Raw genomic sequence first — 23,570 nt, forward strand, 5'->3', positions numbered from 1 at the left:
AGGGCTACTCCCATTGTTTGGGGTTTGTTTGTTTGTTTGTTTGTTTGTTTCATTTATTTCCCAATAGCTTAACACACTTCCTGTGTGCCAGGCACAACGCCTACCACCTCACGGGTATTGATTCATTTCATCCTCACATCCCTTTGAGGGTTCAGTACTGTTGTTATCCTTGTTATACAAAAGCGAGAACGGAGGCATGAAGTGGAAAAGTGACTTACCCACAGTCACCCCAGCTGGGAAATGGTGGAGCTGGAATTTGAACCCACGCAGGCTGAGGTCTCAGTACTAAGCTACTTTCTTGCCGGTTGGTAAAGTGACCTGAGCCCAAAGGGTCTCTCACTCCCCTAGTGCCTCCAAATTTCCCCACAATCCATCCTGATCTTGGGTTGTGAAATACACCGAGTATCACTCCAACCATGTGCCATGGGAAGAATCTCTCTTCTTCTTAGCCCAACATGTATTGAGTGAAAGGAAGTGAAAGTCACTCAGTCATGTCTGACTCTTTGTAACCTCATGGGCTGTGCAGTCCGTGGAATTCTCCAGGCCGGAATACTGGAAGGGGTAGCCTTTCCCTTCGCCCGGGGATCTTCCCAACCCAGGGATCAAACCCAGGTCTCCCACATTGCAGGCGGATTCTTTACCAGCTGAGCCAGACAAGGGGAGTGTTTATTGAGTATGAAGACCTATTTGGGGTCTTTGTAAATCATCTTTTATCCTGTGAAGCAGGCACTAGTAACACTGTTTTACATATGACAAAACTGAGACCCAGCCTGTGATCACCCTGCCAAGAAACCAACCTGGTGCTCTGTGACGACCTAGAAGAGTGGAATGGGAGCAGGGAGAGAGGCTCAAGAGGGAGGGGATATATGCATATATATGTATATATGTATCAGTCAGTCAGTTCAGTCGCTCAGTCGTGTCCGACTCTTTGCAACCCAGTGGAATGCAGCACGCCAGGCTTCCCTGTCCATCACCAACTCCCGAAGCTTGCTCAAGCTCATGTTCATCAAGTTGGTGATGCCATCCAACCATCTCATTCTCTGTTGTCCTCTTTTCCTCCTGCCTTCCATCTTTCCCTGCATCAGGGTCTTTTCCAATGAGTCAGTTCTTTGCATCAGATAGCCAAAGTATTGGAGCTTCAGCTTCAGCATCAGTCCTTCCAGTGAATATTCAGGACTGATTTCCTTTAGGATTGATTGATTTGATCAATCAATTATATATGTATAATTGATTGTATATATAATTATGGCTGATTCACATTGTTCCACAGCAGAAACCAACACAACATTGTAAAGCAACTATCCTCTAATTAAAAAAATTTTTTTAAAGAAACCACAACATTGAACCCTCTACCCACCTCTCTGACCCTGAAACCCACCGTCTGCTTTCTGTTCTGACTTTTCTTCCAGCATCTTGGCAACAGTTGGGACGGAGTTTGACCTAAGGACGCTGAGGGCAGTTCGAGTGCTGCGGCCGCTCAAGCTGGTGTCTGGAATCCCAAGTGCGTGAGTTTCGGACCCTGGCAAGGGGTCTGCTCAGGGGTCCTGGGAGCCCTCCATTTGCCTTCTGCAAGAAGGTCTCATAGGCGCCCTCAGATGCTTCCCTAGCCTGGGTCAGGGCAGCCTCATCTTTGGGGAAGCCCCTTCAGGGACCCCCACCCCCACCCCCAGGAATCTGGCTGCAGGTCTGGGTGAACTCCTAAAAGCCAGCCAGGAGCTTCACCCATCAACACAGCACCCATTTACTGAGCACTTCTCTATCAGGGGCTATGCCAGGTACCACCCAGGACCCCATTCTATAATCACAACCCTGTGAAGTTGATAGGACCAAAGTCTCCATTTTACAGATGAGAAAACTGAGGCTCAGGGCAGCTGAATAATTTGAGCAAAATCATGTGGCTGAGAACGGAAGGATTAGGAGTTAGCCAGTCTGCCCCCACAGCCTGAATAATATTGGTGGCAATGATGGTTACCATTTATTGAGTGCCTACTGCATACCAGGCATGGCAGAAAGAGCGTTTTGTGTATTATCTTTTCCAATGTGTTGGCTCTTTGCATCAGGTGGCCAAAGTATTGGAGCTTCAGCATCAGTCATTCCAATGAATAGTCAGGGTTGATTTCCTTTAAGATTGACTGGCTTGATTTTCTTGCTGTGCAAGAGACTCCCAAGAGTCTTCTCTTCAAGAGACCAGAGGTGCCTACGTCATGTTAAATCAAGTTCTATCCCCAAGCTAATGCTAACAAGAATCTCTGTTTAATGACCATCTATGATATGCCAAGGGCTTTGCTAGGTATGAACCCTCTCATTTAATCCTAAGAGGGAGGTGCTAAGTCTCATCCCCATTTACAGATGAAGAGCCTGATAAATTAAGATTTTTAGTAGGAGTTTCAATATTAAACTCTCAAAGATTAATAGAATGAATATATAGAAAAGTAGAAGGGTATAGTAGACCCGAAAAGTACTATAAACCAATTCAACATAATTAAGATTTATATAGTTTCCACCCAACAGTAGGATACGAATTCTGTTCACGTTCTCATAGGCTATAAACTGGGAGACACTGAAGAGTATCCAAGGACATAAAACAAGAAATCCTCATTTTAACCACGTTACTTGTTGTTGTTTAGTCATGTCCAACTCTTTTGTGACCAGGGATCAAACCTGTGTCTCCTGCCTTGGCAGGCAGATTCTTTACTGTTGAGCCACTTGGGAGCATTTTAACATAGACTTTCCTAAAGGTTGGTTACAGACATGGCATTTGACACCAATTCCAACCTGAGTTCAAATCCTGGCCCCATTATTTCTCACACCTTGAAGCTGAATCCTCATTTTTAGCATGACATCCTCTGAGCTTTGCTTCCCACCTCTGTAAAATGGGGATAATTTTACATGTGTGCCTGCCTCATGGGGTTGTTGTTAAAAGCCAATGAAATAATATCTGGTTTCTCAGGGTTGGCACTAGGATGTTGACTGCTTTCCCAGGCAGAGCTGCAACTAATGCATACAGCATTGTATGAATTAGGAAAAAGATGCCCCCTCTTGGTGGAAAAAGATTAGAAAAAGGCACCCTGATCTGAATGAAAATTGTGCAACACCCAGGGATGGGGCTCAGAAAGCTATAAATTTCCACCTCTTACTTGCCTCAAAAGTCATCAAACAGGACAGCCTATGCTCAGTACTTTAACAAATATTTTTAAAATAAAAGGTGGGGAATTTCCAGTGGTTGGAACTCAGTGATTTCACTGCCATGTTCCCGGGTTCAGTCCCTGGCCAGGGAGCTAAGATCCTGTAAACCAAATGGTGAAGCCAAAAGAAAACCAAAAAAAAAAGTGCTTAAAATATAAGGAAGGATTGTTTCTGTTATTAAAGTGCGCAGCCTCTATGTCTTCCATCCATCTTTGCTCACCATTACCCTGTCTCCCTCATCCCACATGCTCTGAGTTTCCTCAGGAGGCATCTTGGGGGTGGCGTTTCAGGGTACCTTCTCACAGGCCTCTGGGGCCTCTGTCTCTCTCTATGTATCCCCAGGTTTACAAGTCGTCCTGAAGTCGATCATGAAGGCAATGATCCCCCTGCTACAGATCGGCCTCCTCCTATTTTTTGCAATCCTTATTTTTGCAATCATAGGGTTAGAATTTTATATGGGAAAATTTCATACCACCTGCTTTGAAGAGGGCACAGGTAGGTCCGAGCAGCATCAAAAATTTTTTTTCCAGCCTTCCTCCCCTTTCTTTTCTCCTTTGGGGACAAGCTTCTGGACAAGATCTGCAGGGCTTTGCTGCTTTTCTCCTGGAAGCTGGGAGAACATCTCAAAGCCAAGGAAGGCAGGGGTTGAAACAGCCCCAGAGATCTTGGTTGTTGCTGGGATGTTACACTGGGTTACCTGAGAAGCTGTCCCAGGGTAAGTGGTTTATTGGGGAAGTGATCCCAGGAAACACCTTCAGGTGAGTGAGAAAGTGAGACGGGGAGGATCTAGTAACATCTAGGGACGTTATCAAGTAGGTTACCATCTTGGGCAAGGTCACTAGACCTCAGCTCCATTGGGCACCTAGCGGAAACAGGGTAGGTCACATGCCTTAGACCCATCCCACACGAGGCGCATGGGAGCTGGGCATTTATCCACCAAATTCTGTCCGACATTGTTGGGGATTGAGCCCAGGATGGGCATTAATGCCCTGGCACAGCTGGCTGCCCCAAACGCTGGGCAGGAGAAGGCATCAAAGATATTTTCAGTGGGAACATGTAGGGGCAAAAGACAGCAGAACACAAATGCACTGCCTGCAGCCTCTGCCTAGCTCCCCTGCAGCGACCCCAGGCCCTAGCACGTGCTGAGTTCTGAACCTCCTTGTTGTTGTTTAGTTACTAAGTTGTGTCCAACTCTTGGCGATAACGTGGACTGTAGCCTGCCAGGCCCCTCAGTCCATGGGATTTCCCAGGCAAGAATACTGGAGTAGGTTGCCATTTCCTTCTCCAGAGGGTCTTCCTGACCCAGGAGTCGAACCTGCGTCTCCTGCATTGGCAGGCGGATTTTTTACCACTGAGCCACCAGAGAAGCCTGAAACCTCCTTACCCTGAAGGACGGGAAAGTCGAGGGTGACTCCTAGTCTCACCAAGAAGATGCCTTAACGACTTCCCACTGGGAGTCCTGGCACCAGCCAATCAGCATCAAGCACAAACAGGATCCTGGCTCCTCCCCTCCCCACACTGTGCCACAGTCAACCCCTTAGCTCAGCGGCTTCCCTAGTGGCTCGAGTGTTAAAGAAGACACCTGCCAGTACAGGAGACATGGTTTTAATCCCTGGTCCTGTAAGATCCCCTGGAGAAGGAAATGGCAACCCACTCCAGTGTTCTTGCCTGGGAAATCCCGTGGACAGAAGAGGCTGGCAGGCCACAGTTCATGGGATCACAAAAGAGTCGGACACGACTTAGAGACTAAACAATAACAAGAAGAAAGGATGGAGGAGGATGACTCTGGAGAAAAACCAGGAAGACCAGAAGCCACAGACTTAGTCTCTGAAACAGCAGTGAAACAGCCTGGGTGTCCCTAGCTGTCCCTATACTCAGGGACCTAATAGCTTCCACATTCATCTTTGACTAAGTCCTCTGATATGCAAACCTGGCTACTTGCTCTCTGAAGCCAAAGAACCAAATGAAATCACATAAGAGGGAAGCCTGTATTTCAATACTTGAACCATGGGCCTCCTCACTGTGGACGGGCTGAATGACAGCGTTAGTCGTGGGTCAAGGAAACTGTGAATGGAGGCAGGGGAGCCTGTGTGAGAAGGGAAGGAGGTTTCAGGCCTGCTTTATTGGGAAGATAATTCTGTCCTGGAGTGGCTTCCCATCCGCCTTCTCTTCCTGGTGACCCTCAGGTAACCGAACCCTCTCCCCAGACCTCCCAGAGGGCAGGAAAACCCAATAAAGAAGGTTTATTCAAGATGCTCTTTTTTTTTTTTTTTTTTTGCTTCCTTTTTTCTTGCTCCTCCCATCTCCTTCTCTCCTGGGCTTGTGAAGTTTGCTCAATATGGGATGTCCTAATTATTTCTTTCCCCAATGAAGAAAGTGTTAATTGAGGCAAAGCTATTTCTGCTCCTGGCCTCGACACCTGGGTGGAAATGCTGGAGGGAGAGACGCAGGGCAGGGCCCCTTGGAAACATCAGCCGAGAGCAGAGAAACCAGGACTCCTGGATCCTGGGTTTTTTATTTTTGTTGGTTCTCTCTCTATCTCTCTCTCCAGCCAAGGGGACAGAGAACTGGCTTGAGTCTAAATCAGGGTTGTAAGGGGACAGATGTGGGTGGGGCAACTGGAGGGTAGGAGGCCTTGATTTAGGGAAGATGACTGAAAAGCTCACAATTAAAAATATAAGAATGTGTGAGTAAGAGACAGATATATACAGACACCCAGGCAGCAGGTTAATTTTAAAATATATTTATAACCAAATTCCTCAGACTCTCTGGATGGTTGCTTTTCTAGAAGCAGCCCCCAGAGTGTTTCGTGATGAGGGGGCTGGCAGGTCACAATCAGGAACACCACTGGGCATAGCTGCTAAAGGCGGTCAGATTTCTCCTGCAGACAGGTTCTCCTTATAATTAGGAACCAACTTCCTGTGTGCCCAGCACTGTGCTAAACACCCAGAAAAATGCAAAGGAAAGGTGGGAGAGCTTCCTGTTTTCCAAGAGCTTCCAAAATACTTTGAGGAGACAAGATTCCTCATCTGGAACTAGTCTATAGCAGTGCAAGTTAATGCCTGCTTTTATCTCCTCACCAAATGTGAACATTTGGGAGCTATTGTAGCCCTGAGGAGGGAAAAAGGGGCCAGTAGACTGGACTGATCCAAGAGAGGGGAGGGTATTGGTGGATGGGAATTGAGCCAGACTTGGACAGAAGGTGAAAATGGAGAAGGTTTTGGACAGAGGCAACCTTCCCAACAAACCGTGGTTCTCATTCATGATAGGAGACCATGGAATTTTCCCTTTTGCCCCTAGTCTTATGTTTAAAAGATTTTGCCTTCCAATCTGTATTCATTAAATCAGCCCCAAGTCTGACATGAAGGGGAAAAGTATTTCCCACAACTTAAACTAGTGATTGGATATCAATGCTTCTTGAGGTGTAGGTGTCCCTTCTGATATGGCAAATGTCATTTTGCATGGCCTAGAGTTTCTATTTAACAGGAGTCTCAAAGGCCAGTCGGAGAAGGCAGTGGCACCCCACTCCAGTACTCTTGCCTGGAAAATCCCATGGATGGAGCAGCCTGGTAGGCTGCAGTCCATGGGGTCGCTAAGAGTCAGATACAACTGAGCAACTTCACTTTCACTTTTCATTTTCATGCATTGGAGAAGGAAATGGCAACCCACTCCAGTGTTCTTGCCTGGAGAATCCCAGGGACGGGGGAGCCTGGTGGGCTGCCATCCATGGGGTCGCACAGAGTCAGACACGACTGAAGCAACTTAGCAGCAGCAGCAGCAGCAAAGGCCAGTAAGATTCATGCATTCTATGTTGGCTTATTTCTCCCTGTTTCTTGCTAAGTGGAGGTTAAGAATGGTCTGCAAACCCTATATGTGGCATGTGCATTGAGATATAGTTTTGTTTTGTGGGGAGCTTGAGTTTACACACTCAGCTGTTTGATTTCTTATCGGACAATGTCGCTCTCTAAAAACCTTCAAAAGTGTCACTCGCTGAATAGGATCCTCTCATATCTGTGGCTGTGGTCCAGTGGGATGTTCTGTACACACCCAGGATGTTCTGTACTCCCCTGAGTCCATGTTCTCGTGAAGGCATCTCCTCCCCCTCCCCTTCAAAACCTTAGAATTCAGACTCAACCTTGAGCACTCAGTCTGAGTTTGCCAGGAAGCTGTCTTTGGTTTCCAGCAAAAGGGGTGTCCATTGACATGTGTCTCTTTCCTTGTGGCATTTTCACAATCTGCCTCTTGCTCTTTGGGGAGAAAACTTAGCTCCTGTGCCTAAGGTGGAGTACTGTGTGTACTGGCCTCCCTCGCCCCCAGAACATCTGGGCCCCAGTACATCTCAAGAAAAAAAAAAATCAGGCTACAGAAGAATAATACAACACAATTGACGAATTTGTGCTAATGGAAGTCTGGAGAACACTGCCCCCAACCACTTCAAAATGCACACAGCAGATTTACCAAAGTTGACTGTTGTTGGGACCTTAAAGTCCATCTCAACAGATTTCAAAGGACAGAATAATACGAAACATATCCTCTGACCACAGTGCAATTAGGCTAGAAATTGGTAACAAAAAGACAACACTAAAAATGTTTGGAAATTAACAGACATGCTTCTTATTTGTTGATTAAATGCTAGGATGTCTGAGATTTGCTTTAAAAATATTTTAGTGTGGGGAGGGGATGTGGATGAAACAAAATTAGCCCTGAGTCGATAAATGTTGAAATTGGTGATGGTTACATGGGAATTCATTACATTACTCTATTTTTGTGTATTTCTGACAAATTTTTGATGCTTCTTGGTTATCCACAAATCAAAGAAGAAATAATAATGGAAACTGCTGAATATTTTACTTGAACAATAATGCATGACAGAATTTGTGAGGTGCAGTTAAAGCTGCACTTAAAGGGCAATTTATAGCCTTAAATAACATTAATCTATCTCAGAAGTTTAGGAAAAGAACAAAAAAGGGAACACAACTTAGAGAAGAAATGTATGAAATAGAAAACAATGAATAGATCAACCAAGCCAAGCATTGGACTTTTTGGAAAAAGACTGATAAGTCCATCCTAAGAGCCATTTTTCTGCAGATTCAGCAGCACTGAATGTTCGCTGGCTCCTGTTTCTCAGAGCTGTTTTTGCTGGCCCTTTCCCCTGACTTTGCTCTTCTTCCGTTTCATAGATGACATTCAGGGTGAGTCTCCAGCACCGTGTGGGACAGAGGAACCTGCCCGCACCTGCCCCAATGGGACCAAATGTCAGCCCTACTGGGAAGGGCCCAACAATGGGATCACTCAGTTCGACAACATCCTGTTTGCAGTGCTGACTGTTTTCCAGTGCATCACCATGGAAGGGTGGACTGACCTCCTCTACAACGTAAGTGATGAGGCGTGGTGGAGAGCCAGGCCCAGCCAACTCCTGAGGCTGAAGTGGAGGGATTCTGAACCAGGGAGGCCGCCAAAGGACAGCTCAATATGGCCCCAGGAGAGCCAGCCTAAGGCTCCGTCCTTTGACGATATGGGCATCTTGTCCTCAGAACTCTTAATAGGGAAGCACCTTTGGGAGGTGAGAATCTAGAGTGCGCACAGATGCTGAATAATTTTTAATTGCCCAAGTTTTAAAATATAATTTTAGATTTTTGAATATGTAAAGGTGGCATGAAGTTAAAAAGGAGGAAAGAAAGAGACATGTCTTGGACACCTATCCAAAGGGATTCTGTGCTGGAGCGCGTGCTGACCCTCCTCCAGCTGTGCCCCTCCCTGTGGTGCTGATGGGAACCAGTGCCGCCACCCCTCCACTTGCTGGATCATATTTTGGGTCACCCGAGATCCTAGAATTCCCTGCCCAAGCCCAGATTCCATAGACTTGGATTCTTCCATGAGTTTCTTCTCTGACTACCTTACGCATTGTATCCCCTGAGGTCTAAGAATGTCCTTGGGGTAGCTGTTGGCACAAATGTGGGCTGGAATATGGGCATGCAGATTGGCACGTCCAGCCATGTGTGTGTGGAGCCCTCCCTCCCCTGCCCCCAGGTGGCAGGCCGTGGTCAAGGGGCAGGGAAGCCTGTCCCCACCCCGTAACCCAGTGCAGACATCCAGATTCTAAATTCTAGACTGACCTTCCCAGTGCTTAGAAGGTATGTTTGTGTAGGAGAAGCATAGAGCATGTTTTATTTAGTAGTTTTTAAATATTCACACATATTATGTGGGCCTCAGTTGGTTCTCTTGTCCCCAGTCTTGAAAATGTTAAGGACAGGTCTGAAAGGATGTGCACGCTTCCCTGCCTCCCATTCTACCCTGTTCCCTGTCCCCCACCCCTGGACAGTTACGTACGTCACACACTGCACAAGTCCCCACATCTTGGGGGTGTCATTCATATTATAGACCACATAGATTTCTGCCATGATGGCCATGTGTCCATTAGAGAAATCTGAAGGATGTGGGGGAAAGCCACGGTGGCCTAGTTTGCCTAACGACCTGGCCTGAGCATAGCGTCTCTAGGAACAGACAGCAACGTTGAGATCGTCGGGAGCTTTCTTGGGTCAGGTTGTGTCACGGGGTTGGACATCCAGAAAGAGGTTCAGAGGAAGACAATGGGAATGTGCTCAGTGGTGGGTGAGGAAGTGTGAGCAGGACCACAAATTTCCAGAGGGTTCTGTAGTCGGAAGCGCCACTGTCTCAGGAGATACTTACCCTGGAAGCTTCGAGCTGAACCACCTTGAGAGACGCAAACTCAGGGGAAACAGTTGAAAGAACAGAGTTAGGCATCAGGCTGCCTGAGTTCCCCTCCCGACCCCACCACTCCCATGCTGTGCAACCCTGGGCAAGTCGCTTACACTCTCTGTGTCTCCGTTTCCACATGTACAAAATGAAAAGCACAGTCCTACCTCACAGGGCACCAGCCCTGAGGAAAGGTGAATATATGTGAAGCATTCAGAACCATGGCCCTAAGTAAGCTCTCTGTAAGCCAAATTTTCCACCCCAACAGGCACTTCTCTTAGAAATGTATGAATTTTTCATTGTGAAAACTCTGGCGGCAACTGAGGAAGTAAGGTGAGCCACTGGGTCCCGCTTTGTTACCTGCTCTCACCCCTCTGGTAACTGCTGCAGAGTAGCCTTCTAGAACTTGCCATGCAGTTATATCCCACCTTCATACTTTGGTAGAAACCCGATCAGAAATTTGAGCCTGATGTGAGCCAAGAGCAGTAATAAAGTACCACACTGGTTGGCTTAAAACAACAGACATTTATTACCTTACAAATGTGGAGGCCAGAAGGTGTCAGCAGAGCCAGGCACCCTCCAAAGGCTCTCAGGGAGAATTCTTCCTTGCCTCTCCCATCTTCCGGTGGCTGCCAACAATCCTTGGCATTCTTTGGCTTATTGATTCTCTGTCCTCCTCTTGAATATCCCATCTGCACACGGCCATCTTCTTATAAGGACACTTATTGTGTTGGATTAGGGCCCACCCTACTCCAGTATAATGTCATCTTAACTACTTACATCTGTAATGACCCTATTTTTCTTTAAAAAAAATTTTTTTTTCCTTATGTGATCTTTTGGCTGGCTGCGCTGGGTCTTCGCTGCCGCGAGCAGACTTTCCCTAGTTGCCATGCTGGGGCTTCTCATTGCGGTGGCTTCTCTAGTTCTGGAGCACATGCTCTAGGGCATGAGGGCTTCAGTAGTTGTGGCGCATGGGCTAGTTGCCCCCTGACATATGGAATCTTTCAGGACCAGGGATCAAGCCTGTGTGCCCTGCATTGGAAGGTGAATTCTTAACCACTGGACCACCAGGGAAGTTCGACCTTATTTCTAAATAAGGTCACATCCTGAGGTCGTAGAGGTTAGCTCTTCAACTTATCTTGGCTGCAGGGAGGGTGGTGAGGGGGAATTGCATAGTTCAGCTCATAAATCTCCCAGATAAACTACTTGCACTTGAACCCTTTGCTGCTGCTTCTGCTAAGTCGCTGCAGTTGTGTCTGACTGTGTGCAACCCCATAGACGGTAGCCCACCAGGCTCCCCTGTCCTGAAGAGTGAAAGTGAAGCCACTCAGTCGTGTCCAACTCTTAACGACCCCATGGACTGCAGCCTACCAGGCTCCTCCATCCATGGGATTTTCCAGGCAAGAGTACTGGAGTGGGGTGCCATTGCCTTCTCTAGAACCCTTGTCTGGGACTTCCTAAATTAAGACAATCCACCCCCCGTGGGAGAAAGGCTTAAGAGGGAGGGGATATATGTATACTTATAGCTGATTCATGTTGTCATGAAATCAGAAACTAATGAACATTGTAAAGCAATTATACTCCAATTGAAAGTAAATTTATTAAAAAAAAAAAAAAAAGACAACTCCTCAACCCAGAATACAACCACTAGGATCACTCATTGCTAAGGGCAGAAGCTAAGGTGGCATCTTTGAGTTTCTGCGTAGCGAAGACAGAGCTGTTGCTTTTCCAGACTCATTTGAGCCCTGCCCATGTGCTCTGCCATCTGCCAGGCCTGCCCTAGGACGCCCCCAGCTCCATCCAGCCCCAGGCAGGTGCAGTGTCTGGACTCCTTGTCCTTTATATTGTGCTGGACCCAAGCCCGTAGGCATGGCCTTACCAGCCTCTGTCAGGTGAGATCCATGGGAGAGTGCGGAAGCACCTGCTTCAAGCATTTTAGAATCCAGAGGCGTGGAGGCTGAACATCTCTTTTCTTTTCTCAACATTGGAATCCATTTGTTTATTCCATAATTACTTATTCTAATTAGTATTTTTTAAGTTTAATTATTTATTTTCAGCCAAACTGGGTCTTTGTTGCTGCACGCGCGTTTTCTCTAGTTGTGGCGAGTGGGGGCTACTCTCTACCTGTGGGGCCTGGGTTTCTTATTGCGGCGGCTTCTCTCGTTGCTGAGCTCAGGCTTGAGGGCGCGCAGGCTGAGCAGCTGCGGCACGCGGGCTTAGCTGTCCCGTGGCACGTGGACTCTTCCTGGGCCAGGGATTGAACCCGTGTCCTCTGCGTTGGCAGGGGCACGCTCAACCACAGAGCACTAGAGGAATCCCATAATTACTTACTGAATTACTTACTGTCCAGTGTGCCAGGAAATGATCGGGTGATCAGGGACAGCACAATGAAGAAGAGAGACAAAAGTCTCCACCCTCGTTGGGGAGACAGACGTGACCAGTAAACGCTGGTAAATAATAAACTGCTCAGAATATGGAAGATAAATCCTAAGCAAGTGTATAATGTGGGACATAGTGACTTGACCCATTGTCCCGTGACGACCACAGCACCATGAGAGGACAAGCGGTGGGGTGCAGGGGCCAGTTTAGGCCAGGCAATCAGGGAGGGCTTCTCAGAGGAGGGGACATTTCCACAGAGAAGAGAGCCAGGCAGATGCTTTAGAGAAGAGCGTTCTTAGCTGAGGGAACAGCAGCTCACCTCGTGGTATGTTGGGGCCCTGTCCAGGTTTTTCTATTTTTCAATTTATCTCGTTTCTTCCCCACTTGATTTCCCAGTTAAAGTGCTTTTAGAAAAAGCCTAACCTTAAGTAATCAGAAACACTGTCGAAGATTTATATCAGGATGTGCACCCCAGCATTATCTGTAAAAATAGAACAAAACTGGAAGCAACTGGTTAAATACCGTATGGTCCCTCCATATGATGGAGTATCATGTCGTCATTAAAAATCATCTGTTGGGAGAATATTTAAGGATTCAGGGAAATGCTCACCGTATATAATGACAAGTAAGGGGAACTGATTCTTTTAAAAAGAACCAGGGTGTGCATGCTGTGCTAAGTCACTTCAGTTGTGTCCAGCTCTTTGTGACCCCATGGATTGTAACCCACCAGGCTCCTCTGTCCGTGGGATTCTCCAGGCAAGAATACTGGAATGGGTTGCCATGCCCTCCTTCAGGGGATCTTCCTGACCCAGGGATCGAACCAATGTCTGTTAGGTCTCGTGCGCTGACAGACGGGCTCAGGCTGACATTGCAAAATACCATAGACAGGGCAGCTTAGACAACAAAAGTGTGCTTTCCCATAGTTCTGGAGACTGGAAGTCCGAGATCAGGGTGCCGGCATGGTCCAGCTCTGGCGAGGGCTCTCTTCCTGCTTGCAGATGGCTGCCTTCTCGCTGTGCCCTCTCATGGTGAGGGGGGAGAGAGAGAACAAGCTCTCTGGGATCTCTTTTTACAAGGACACTAATCCCATCACAGGGGTCCCACTCTCATGACCTCCTGTAACCCTAATCACCTCGCAAAGACTCCATCTAAAAAATGCCATTACATCAGGGATTAGGCATGGTGACATAGTTCAGTCCATAGAAGCTTATAATCTCAAGTGTATAATCTTGAGAATATAAGGGAGAAAAAGACTGAAGTCCATTGTACCAAGATGGCATCTAGGTAGTGAGACTTGGGAATCTCTTTCTTGATACTTCTCTACATTGACAAACTTGTCTCCAAGGAGCACAACTGACTTTTTAAAACTTTTTATTTTATATTGGAGTATAGCCAATTAACAGTGTTGTAATAGTTTCAGGTTGACAAAAGGGACTCAGCCATACATACATGTGTATCTTTTCTCCCCCAGACTCCCTTCCTATCCAGGCTGCTACATAACATTGAGCAGAGTTCCATGTGCTATACAGTAGATCCTTGTTAGTTATCCGTTCTAAATATAGCAGTGTGAACATGATTGCTTTTTATCCTCTTTTTTATTGAAGGATAGTTGATTTGCAATATTGCATTAGTTTCAGGTGTACAGCATAGTGATTCTGTTATTTTTTGCAGATTGCATTCCATTTTAGCCTATTATAAAATATTGCATATAATTCCCTGTTCTATACCATAAGTCTTTGTTGCTTATCAATTGTATATATAATAGTTTCACAATTAACTTTTGTAATCAGGGAATATATTTAAATTTGTCAAGTGTTTAGGAGGGAAAAGAGATGTTTTGGTTACTTATAGACCAGGAGATGGGAAGGAAGGGCAAGAGAGAGCATTTTCTGGGTGCCCACTGTATTCTGGGTGTTTTTATTTATATTACCTGTCCAGAGAGAATACACACAAAAATAAATGGCTTCTTGATTGACATACAGTAATAAGTAATCATCGTATTATTTTATTATTAAATTAACAGAATAAGTAAAGAAGAGACAAATCTTTACAGAAGAATTCCTTTCCCTTCTCCAGGGGATCTTCCCAATCCTGAAATCAAACCCAAGTCTCCTGCATTGCAGGCAAATTCTTTCTTTGGGAAAGTGAAGGGTTAACTTTTTCAATGCAAATTCAGACTCCTTAGTTTCTGTTCTCAGACCCCAAAGGATTCCCACCCCAGCTGAGACTGAGAGAATCTCACAGAGACGTCTGTGGTTACTGTGGCTAGGAAAACCCTCCAGGGAGGTGATAGTTTGGCAAGTAACACAAGTTCTTGCCGTCTGTGTCTGGCTCAGCCCCCACCACAAGTTACCAAGTCCAAAATGTCAAGAGTGTTGATGTTGAGAAGCCCTGCTCTAGAGAACCAGGGATCCTTGGAGATGGCCTCTGGGGCATCTCTGGGGATGGTGGACCCTATCTCCATTAGGATTTTGTGTAGGGCAGGTGCTTATCCAAGCCCAAAGACTGCAAAGGCAAGTATATGTTGAAATTCTGTGCCAAAAGTGTAGTCCAAGTCATTTTTAACTGCTAGAGAATGAACCTCAGTCAACATAGCCAGCTCCCCTGTCCCAGAGCCTCTGAAGGACCCACATGGCTCCAGTGCCCACTGGACAAGCCTCATTGCTGGACCTTCCTGGGGCCCAATCTGGACCTGAGCAACATACTGGAATAATAGTGGATTATCAGATGTTTCATCTCTACCACATTATTCTAGGTGTTTCTCTGTGCACCACCTGTGAGTCCATGGTGGTAGAGCCTTAAATATCCCCATTTTACAGATGAGGAAACAGGCCCAGAGCCACACACATGGACGTAAGGTTGAGATCCAGCTCTGACTCAGCACTGGCTGCCTTGGAATCTGCCATTTGCCACCTCCTACAGCAAACAGGCTGGAGGACTGGCTCTCTGAGCTCAAGGGGGTGGGATAGGGGAAGCCCAGAAGGGCTGCACTGGGGCCGTTTGCTAGAGCATTGTGTGTTGCTTGAGCGACAGGCAGTCTCATTTCACAGGGACCCCCTCACCATATGTGCCTGCATGACTCAAAAAAAAAGAAATCACCCCACCCTATGCAGAGGACATCCCCAACATGCTCCTCATCATCTGGGCCAAAGTAGCGTGGGAGTGCAGTGTGGGTGATGGGACATGCCCTCTCTTGGTTGCTACCAGGGCAGGGAGCTAAAAAGACTGGGGTCCTGGCAGAACCAGTACATCTTAAGTTAACATTTTGCCATTTGCTGAGAGCCTGTTGCATCCATCCCTACATTTTCCTTTTATCATCAACTGATCCATAAAACAGCCTCATGGGACTTCCCTGGTGGTCCAGTAGCTAAGACTCCATGCTGCCAATGCAAGAGGCCTGGGTTTGATCCCTGGTCAGGGAACTAGATCCCACCTGCTGCATCTAAGACCAAGTGTAGTCAAATAAATAAATGAATATTTTTAAAAAACTCATGTGGGGAGATGTTTTTAGGTCCATCTTCCAGATGAGGAAACTGAGGCCCACAGTGATGCAGGGACCTGTCAAGATCCCCCAGTCAGAGTGGTGTAATCAGGATTCAAACCCAGCACTGGGCATTCACTATTACACTCCCCTGGTGTTGCTGGTGAGTCAGTAAGTCATGTCTGACTCTTCTGAACTCCATGGACTATAGCCTGCCAGGCTCCTCTGTCCATGGGATTCCCCAGGCAAAAATATTAGAGTGGGTTGCCATTTCCTTCTCCAGGGAATCTTCCTGACCCAGGGATCAAACCCTCATCTCCTGCATTGCAGGCATATTCTTTACCACTGAGCCACCTGGGAAGCCATTACAGTCCCTCCCTCTCTCTAAAAACTCCCTTTCTCCTTCTTTTTCCCTCTCTCTTTGTCTCTCTTCATTCTTGGTTTCTGTCTCTATATCTTTCTCCCTCCCCCTTTCCTTCGCTCATCTATTTCTCTCTTTCCATCCCACCTCTCCGTGCTTTTCTTTGTTGCTCTTACTCTCTGTTACTCTCTCGGTGTCAATTAGGAAAGCGACAAAGCTGTGCTTAGTCGACAGTTAAAATGCCAGTCACGAATGGTAGAAACTAATCCTTGACCTCAGCCCTTGTTAATTCATAGATGTTCATCTTGGCATTAGATCTCGGCGGGGAGGTGGGGAGGAGACACTTTAGATTACACATTCACACAATAAACATTCATTGGATGTATACTGCATACAGGCAACTTTCTGTGCAGCAAGAGGAAGAGACAAAAATCCCTTTTTGGCGGGGAGTTGACATTTTGGTGGGAGAAGCAAGCTGTCAACAAGATAATTAAGAAATGTTTATATATATGGCAGAATCTTAAATAGTTTAGGCTTTGTGGGTCATGTAGCCTCTGTCACAACTACTCAATCTGCTTTCATAGCACAAAAGCAGCCACAGAGAAGATGCATAATGAATGGGCATGACTGTGTGCCAAAAAACCTTTACAAAAACAGGTGACTAGCCCGTGGGCAGTGGTTTGCCAACTCTGAGACAAATAAAGCAGTAGACGTGTTGTGGACCCTCAAGGTGAGAGGTTGAAGTTCTTCTAATAAGACCTGAAAGAAGTGAGGAGGGTCCATGCAGGTATATGAGGAAAGAGAGACCCAGGGGGACAAGACCCAGTGCAAAGGCCCTGAGGTAGCAGTGGTTCTGGCATTTGTGAAGAGCAGCTAGGTGGCCCATGTGGCTGGAAGTGAGGAGTGAGGATGAGCAAGGGAGCTGAAGAGGCCAGGGAAGGTTACGGGAGACCTCAGAAACAGAAAGACCACATAATCTACCACCCACACAAGGACCATTTTGAGAGTAAATGGAGGAAAGGAGGGCTCAAAAAATAATTAGCAGGCATTGCATGATTTAATAGCAGGCGTAAACTGGGGTTTCTCTGGTGGCTCAAGACAGTAAAGAATCCGCCCGCAGTGCAGGAGACCTGGGTTTGATCCTTGGGTCGGGAAGATCCCCTGGAGAAGGGAACGGCTACCCATTCCCGTATTCTTGCCTGAAGAATCCCATGGACAGAGGAGCCCAGTAGACTACAGTCCGTGGGGTCACAAAGAGTCAATCAGACACAACTGAGCAGCTAACACTTTTTCAGAAACTGGGACAAAAATACAACCTCCCTCATGGCACCTTGGGGCTCTGGGTCTTTCATGGTCAAATCCACTCCATTCTTTTGTCCCACATCTTAGTCCATTTCTCTGTTGATGGGCATTTAGGGTTGATTTCCATTTGTCTCATAATTAGTGACCGACTCATTGTGATCCCATGGACTGCAGCCTGCCAGGCTCCTCTGTCCATGGAATTCTCCAGGCAGGAATACTGGAGGGGGTAACCATTTCCTTCTCCAGTGGATCTTCCAGACCCAGGAATCAAACCTGGTCTCCTCCACTGCAGTCATATTCTTTACTGTCTGAGCCACCAGCGTCTTTTCATGTGAAATATGGCTTCTTTATTCTTTACTGGCATATAGTTGCTTTACAATGTTGTGTTCATTTCTACTATATAGGAAAGTGAATCGGCTATACGTATGCATAGACTCCGTCTACTTTGGATTTCCTTCCCCTTTAGGTCTCCACAGAGCACTGAGCAGAGTTTCCTGTGCTACACAGCAGGTTCTCGTTAGTTATCCATTTTATACATAGCAGTGGGCTTCCCAGGTGGCTCAGTGGGTAAAGAATCCTCCTGCCAGTGCCGGAGACACAAGGGACGTGGTTTCAACCCCTGGGTCAGGAAGCTCCCCTGGAGTAGGAAATGGCACCTCCCTCTAGTATTCTTGCCTAGAAAATCCCATGGATGGAGAAGCCTGGCAGACTACAGTCCATGAGGTTGCAAAGAGTCGGATGTGACTGAACACAGCAATACGGCACAGTGTGTATGTATCACCCCAGTCTCCCAATCCATCACATCCTCTTTTCCCCCTTGGTACCCATACGTTTGTTGTCTAGACCACCCCATCCTTATCCTTTATGCTGGGGAGTTGGGTGTTCTTTTGGGCTGAGAGTTGTTTGGTTGTTTGCGGGGGGGCTTATTTTTGCATCTTCTACTCTTCTTCTGAATGAACCATGCGCAAAAAAATTAGAGGAAAATAAGCCATAAACCAAAAGGCACTTAAGGATTTTACTGGGACTCGGCCATTAATTTGTTTGATGAGTATTTATCGAGTGCTTGCTAAGCACCAGGCACCACGCTAGGTACCGACAGCGCTGAGATGAATCAGTATTTTCCCTCTTCTTTAAGACTCTCTTGGGCCAATTTTTATAAACAGAAAATACCATGTAAGTGCAGTGAATGAGTGAGATAGAAAAAAAAAATCAGTCGGATGCAAGCCAGAATGATGGGTCTAGTCACAGCCATGCCATCCACACTGTGTGTGAGCCAGGCAAATCAAAGCATCTTCCGCAGCCTCAGTTTCCCCCATCCACTGGGTGCGGAGACTGTGAGAATCAAGGAGTGTTTTGTCAGCTCAAACAAGCTCTACTAGAGTGAGAGAGGTTGTCCCAGCTGCCTCTCCAATGCCAGCAGAGCTACACTACTTCTAAGATGCTGGGTGGAATTCTTTTTTGCCTCTTCCAAACCTCTTGTGGTGGCTATCAAGCCTTAGCCTTCTTTGATGCACAGCTGCGTCCCTCCAGTCTCTGCCTCCACTGTGACATGGCTGTGTGTCCCTGTCTTCACCTGGTGTTCTCCTCTTCTTTTCTGAATATTATTTTTATTTTGTTTCTTTATTTTTGTCTGCACTGGGCCTTCACTGCTGTGCACGGGCTTTCTGTAGTTGCGATGTGCGGGCTTCTCGCGCAGCGGCCTCTCTTGTGAAGCAAGGACTCCAGGCACGCGGGCCTCAGTAGTTGCAGTACACAGGTTTAGCTTCCTTGTGGCATGGGGAATCTTCCCAGACCAGGGATCAAGCCTGTGTCCCCTGCACGGGCAGATGGGTTCTTAACCACTGGACCACCAAGGAAATCCCTGTTTTCCTCTTCTTAAGAGGACACCAGTCCTACTGGACTAGGGCCCAAGACCATGACTTCATCTTAACCTGATGCCAGCCGTAGAGACCCTGTTTCCAAGTAGGGTCCCATTGACAGGTCCTGGGGGTTAGGATTTCAACATACCTTTTGACAGGATACGCTGCAGCCCACGACAGGGATCTCGGACATGAGACTTGACCTCCGTTTGCCTCAGTTTCCTCACCCAGGAAGATGGGAAGGATCACATACCACAATTTGTGAGAGGATCAAGTGGGCTCTGGTAGGCTGAGGCCCTGGCATCGTGAGTGTCTTTTATGCCAGGCAGCATCACGGGGCCAGGTGCTTTAAGTGCATCAGGAAGCTGGGGTGTAGGCAGATCCCGGGATGGAGGGCCTGCCTTGGTACCAAGGGACCTCAGCCACTTCTCCCCCATTCAGGCCTGCCCTCCTCCCCCCACTCCCAACCACTCTGTCTCCATGCCAAACCTGCCTCCTGAGGCAGCCCAGACTTTTTTCATCTGTTGGCCAGCGCAGGCTTTCTCTCCTGGTCTATATTTAGCCCCAAGAAATGGGAACAAAACGCCTCAGCCGCAGCAGTGCTGGAGGGGGAAACACAAAGCCAGTTCTGCCTTCTGTCCAGTCCTTTCTGCTGACCCTTTTCTTTCTTCCAGAACCTTCCAGAAGCAAAGCATTAGAACTGTCTTAGAACACAAATATGAGCTGGGACTGGCACCTTTATTGTTCCCAGAGCCCGTGTCCATGATGATAAAAGTTGGCTTTTTTGGTTTGTTTTCTTTCTTAATTATTGTGATGAAATAAGTATAACCTAAAATTGACCGTCTAATCCATTTAGGTGCCCACTTCATCGGCGTTAAGTGCATTCATGTTGATATAAATTGTTACCACTGTCCATCTCCAGAACTTTCTCACCTTGCAGAGCTGACATGCTGTCCTCATTAAACACTAACCCTCTGTCCCCCTCCCCCAGGCCCTGCCCACCGTTCTGCTTTCTGTCTCTGAATTTGACAAATGTGGGAACTTCATATGAGTACAATCGTATAGTTTTTATCCTTTCATGTCTGGCTTACTTCACTTAGTATAGTGTCCTCAGGATTCATCCACCCTGTAGCGTGTGTCAGAATCTCCTTGCTTTTTTAAGGTAAAATTGACTTTCTTTGAAAAAAAAAAATCTTTGGGGGAGGTTCAAGTGAAATCAATATACAGAACACTTCACAAATCATAAGCAAGGAGCCTGATAAATTTTCACAAACTGGATACATGGGTATAACCAGCACCCAGAATCAGGAACCAGAGCCTTCTCAGCCTCAAGAGCTTCTCTTCTTGCTCTCTCCTCAGTCACTACTCTCCCCAAAGGCTACTCCATCTAGACCTCAGATATCATTAGCTTGTTTGCCTGTTTCTGTATTTTACATGAGTAGAATCTTATATATCGGGCTGGCCAAAAAGTTCTATTGGGTTTTCTGTAACATCAGGTGGAGAAACCCGAATGAGCTTTTCGGCCGACCTAATATATGCTTTTTTCTGTCTGGCTTTTGCTGGATGCCAAGTCTGGAAGGTTTCATGTGATAAATGGCAGTCTTTCATTGCACAATATTCCATTTATTTATTTTCTCTCTTGTTGACAAGGATTCAGATTGTTTCCAGTTTGGGGCTGTTATGAAGATCACCGCTGTGAACATTCTTACGTATATCTTTGGCATAGACAAGTTCATGTTTCTGCTGGATAATATCCCAGGGGTGCCATGATCAGGTCATAGTGAAGGTGCATGATTAATTTTAGTAGAAAGTCCCATCCCATTTCAAAGTAGTACTATGTGTGATGGATTGTGCCTCTTCCCAAATTCACATGTTGAAGCTCTACCCCTTAGTACCTCAGAATATGACTTTATTTGGGAATGGAGTCATTACAGGAACAATTGGTTAAGAAGAGGCCATTAGGATGGGCCCTAATCCAGTATGACTAGTGTCCCTATAGAAAGGGGAAGTTTGGACACAGAGGCAGACATGCACAGAGAGAGAAAGTCAGGTACTGATGAAGACAGAAATCAGGGTGATGCAGCTGCAAGCCAGGGGGCCACCAAAGGTTGTCAGCAAACCCCCAGATACCAGGGGAAAGGCATGGGACATGTCTTCCCTCAGAGCCTCCAGAAGGAACCAACCATGCTGATGCCCAGATCTTGGGTTTCTGGCCTCAAACTATACGCCAGTAAATGTCCATTGTTTGAAGCCACTCGTTCGGTGGTTCTCTGTTACAGCAGCCACAGGAAACTCCTACACCACGTTACCCTCCACTGACAGCATGTGAGAGTTCTAGTTCCTTCACAGACTCACCAGCACCTGGCGTTAACAGTCATTCTCCTTTTAGCCTTTCTGCAGGGCTGCAGTAGCACCGAATGTGCTTTTAAAGGTGAGCTTTTAAAGCCACATTTGGGGCCCCTACATTCTGCAGATGTCACAGAGCTGATGAAGCACCAGAAGGCTTCCCCCCCACTGCCCTAGGACAGAGGTTAAGTCCATAGGCTCTGGGGTCCAGCCACCTGGTTCAAATCCCGTGTCCACCACTATCTAGCTCTGTAAGCTCAGGCTTCAGTTTTGACTTCATGGGCCTCGTTTTCCACAATTCATGACAATAACATAAGGACATCATGAGGATTTAATGAGTAAATAAACCAGCATCAGTACTGCTTAGAAGGGTGTCTGGCACAGACAAACAAAGTGCTCTCTAAGTGCTGGATTTTATGTCTCTTTCTTTCTCTGGTCTTGATTTTCTTCCCCTCCTAACTTCCTCCTTGGCATAGTGTCCTGTTCTCCCAGAGAAGAATCTATTTGTGGACAATCCTCCCCCTTGAAAATTGACCTCGATAGGCTTTCCTGGCAGTTTTTCTGTGGTTGACATTGATGGGGCAGGCAATAGAAGAGGGAGGCACTTGAGGGAAAGGTTCATGGTCCTGCTGTCTAGCTTGGTGATTTAACCTAACCATCAGACCCTGCCACCATGCACCTCCTTTCAAGGGAGACAGTGTGACTATTTGGGAGAGAGGGAGGGAACTAAGGGTTTATTTCTACACTTCAGTGAGGTTTTCCCCTTCTGCTCCTGGAGTTTGGTGTGGGAGTCCTCCTGAGTTTCATGCTGGTTTCTGGTCCCCTGAAAACCTGTGAGTCGGAGGGAGCTTTGTCCTTCCAGTGGTACCTCTGTAGTTTCCCCCACTGGTTGATCTTGTGCTCTCTTCCCCTCTCTGGGCTACAAGGACTCTAGGACTCCACAGGCCAAGGGCATTTGAGGACAAAGCCCCTGGAGAACCAGGGCTACCCCTCCACCTAAGTCCCACTCGGTACTCACCTGCTTTCCTTCCTCACCCCTCATAGAGCAACGATGCCTCAGGGAACACTTGGAACTGGTTGTACTTCATCCCCCTCATCATCATCGGCTCCTTTTTTATGCTGAACCTCGTACTGGGTGTGCTGTCTGGGTAAGTCTCTGCTACTCCTCCCATCCCATTCCCCCATGCCATCTTTTCCCCAGGAAGAGGCCATCAAAACTTTGTTTTCATTCTCCAGGCACAGAATAGGTCTCTTCTCTTGCTTTGGGTTATTGGTCCATTATCAGCAATCCATGTACAGATGCTCAAGTTGTGCACTTTTGGGGACACCCAGTGAAGAGATTCATGGGAACTGAAGTCCAACCCAGACTTCACTCACTAAGCTTCACCCCTGGCACTGAGCTACTTCCAAAATGTAGCTCAGTGCTTTTTTTGAAGGTTTTCTCAAATTTTTCAGACCCACAACACAAAACACAAGAAAATTATATAGAGCTTTAATTTCTATTATTTACATTTTTTAAAAAAATAACAGGTTGGGTTTTCCCCTTCCCTTATTTTCCAAATATAAAATTGTAGCATACAGTCAAACATGCATTTTCATAACACACGTTGTGCCCTACCCCCAAGATTGTTTTTGTGGCTTCATCATAAATGAGTTTAATTTTTCTCACTACAAGCCTGGGGATTGGTTTCCTGGCTCCATGGTGTCGTGATAGACCCCAGCTTCTTCTAGCTTTCCATGCTGACATCCTTATTAGAGACTTTAAATCTCATGAATTCTTTATGGTGTCAAAATGGCTACTTCACACTCACAAGATAGGCATCTCACACTCCAAACAGGAAGAGGAAAAAGGGAAACCCGAAGGGTGCTATATCATGGAAGTGAGATTGCTGCAGAAATCTTCAGCTTATGTGTCACTGGCCTAACTTTAAAAAGGGAT

The 23,570-nt window shown here is 46.7% G+C and overlaps 1 protein-coding gene across 2 annotated transcripts in view; it reads left to right on the forward strand.

Annotated features, from left to right (window-relative positions):
* Nucleotides 1-23,570, forward strand: part of CACNA1A (calcium voltage-gated channel subunit alpha1 A) — a 250,937-nt gene that overhangs the window by 114,982 nt on the left and 112,385 nt on the right. For both annotated transcript variants that reach the window (XM_069590901.1, XM_069590900.1), the window contains exons 4-7: nt 1,410-1,501; nt 3,529-3,681; nt 8,367-8,560; nt 22,676-22,779. In XM_069590901.1, the coding sequence (XP_069447002.1) occupies nt 1,410-1,501; nt 3,529-3,681; nt 8,367-8,560; nt 22,676-22,779 (543 nt within the window). The remainder of the gene's footprint in view (nt 1-1,409; nt 1,502-3,528; nt 3,682-8,366; nt 8,561-22,675; nt 22,780-23,570) is intronic.

The sequence above is a fragment of the Ovis canadensis genome, chromosome 5, assembly GCF_042477335.2.
Source record: "Ovis canadensis isolate MfBH-ARS-UI-01 breed Bighorn chromosome 5, ARS-UI_OviCan_v2, whole genome shotgun sequence".
Lineage (NCBI taxonomy): Eukaryota > Metazoa > Chordata > Mammalia > Artiodactyla > Bovidae > Ovis > Ovis canadensis.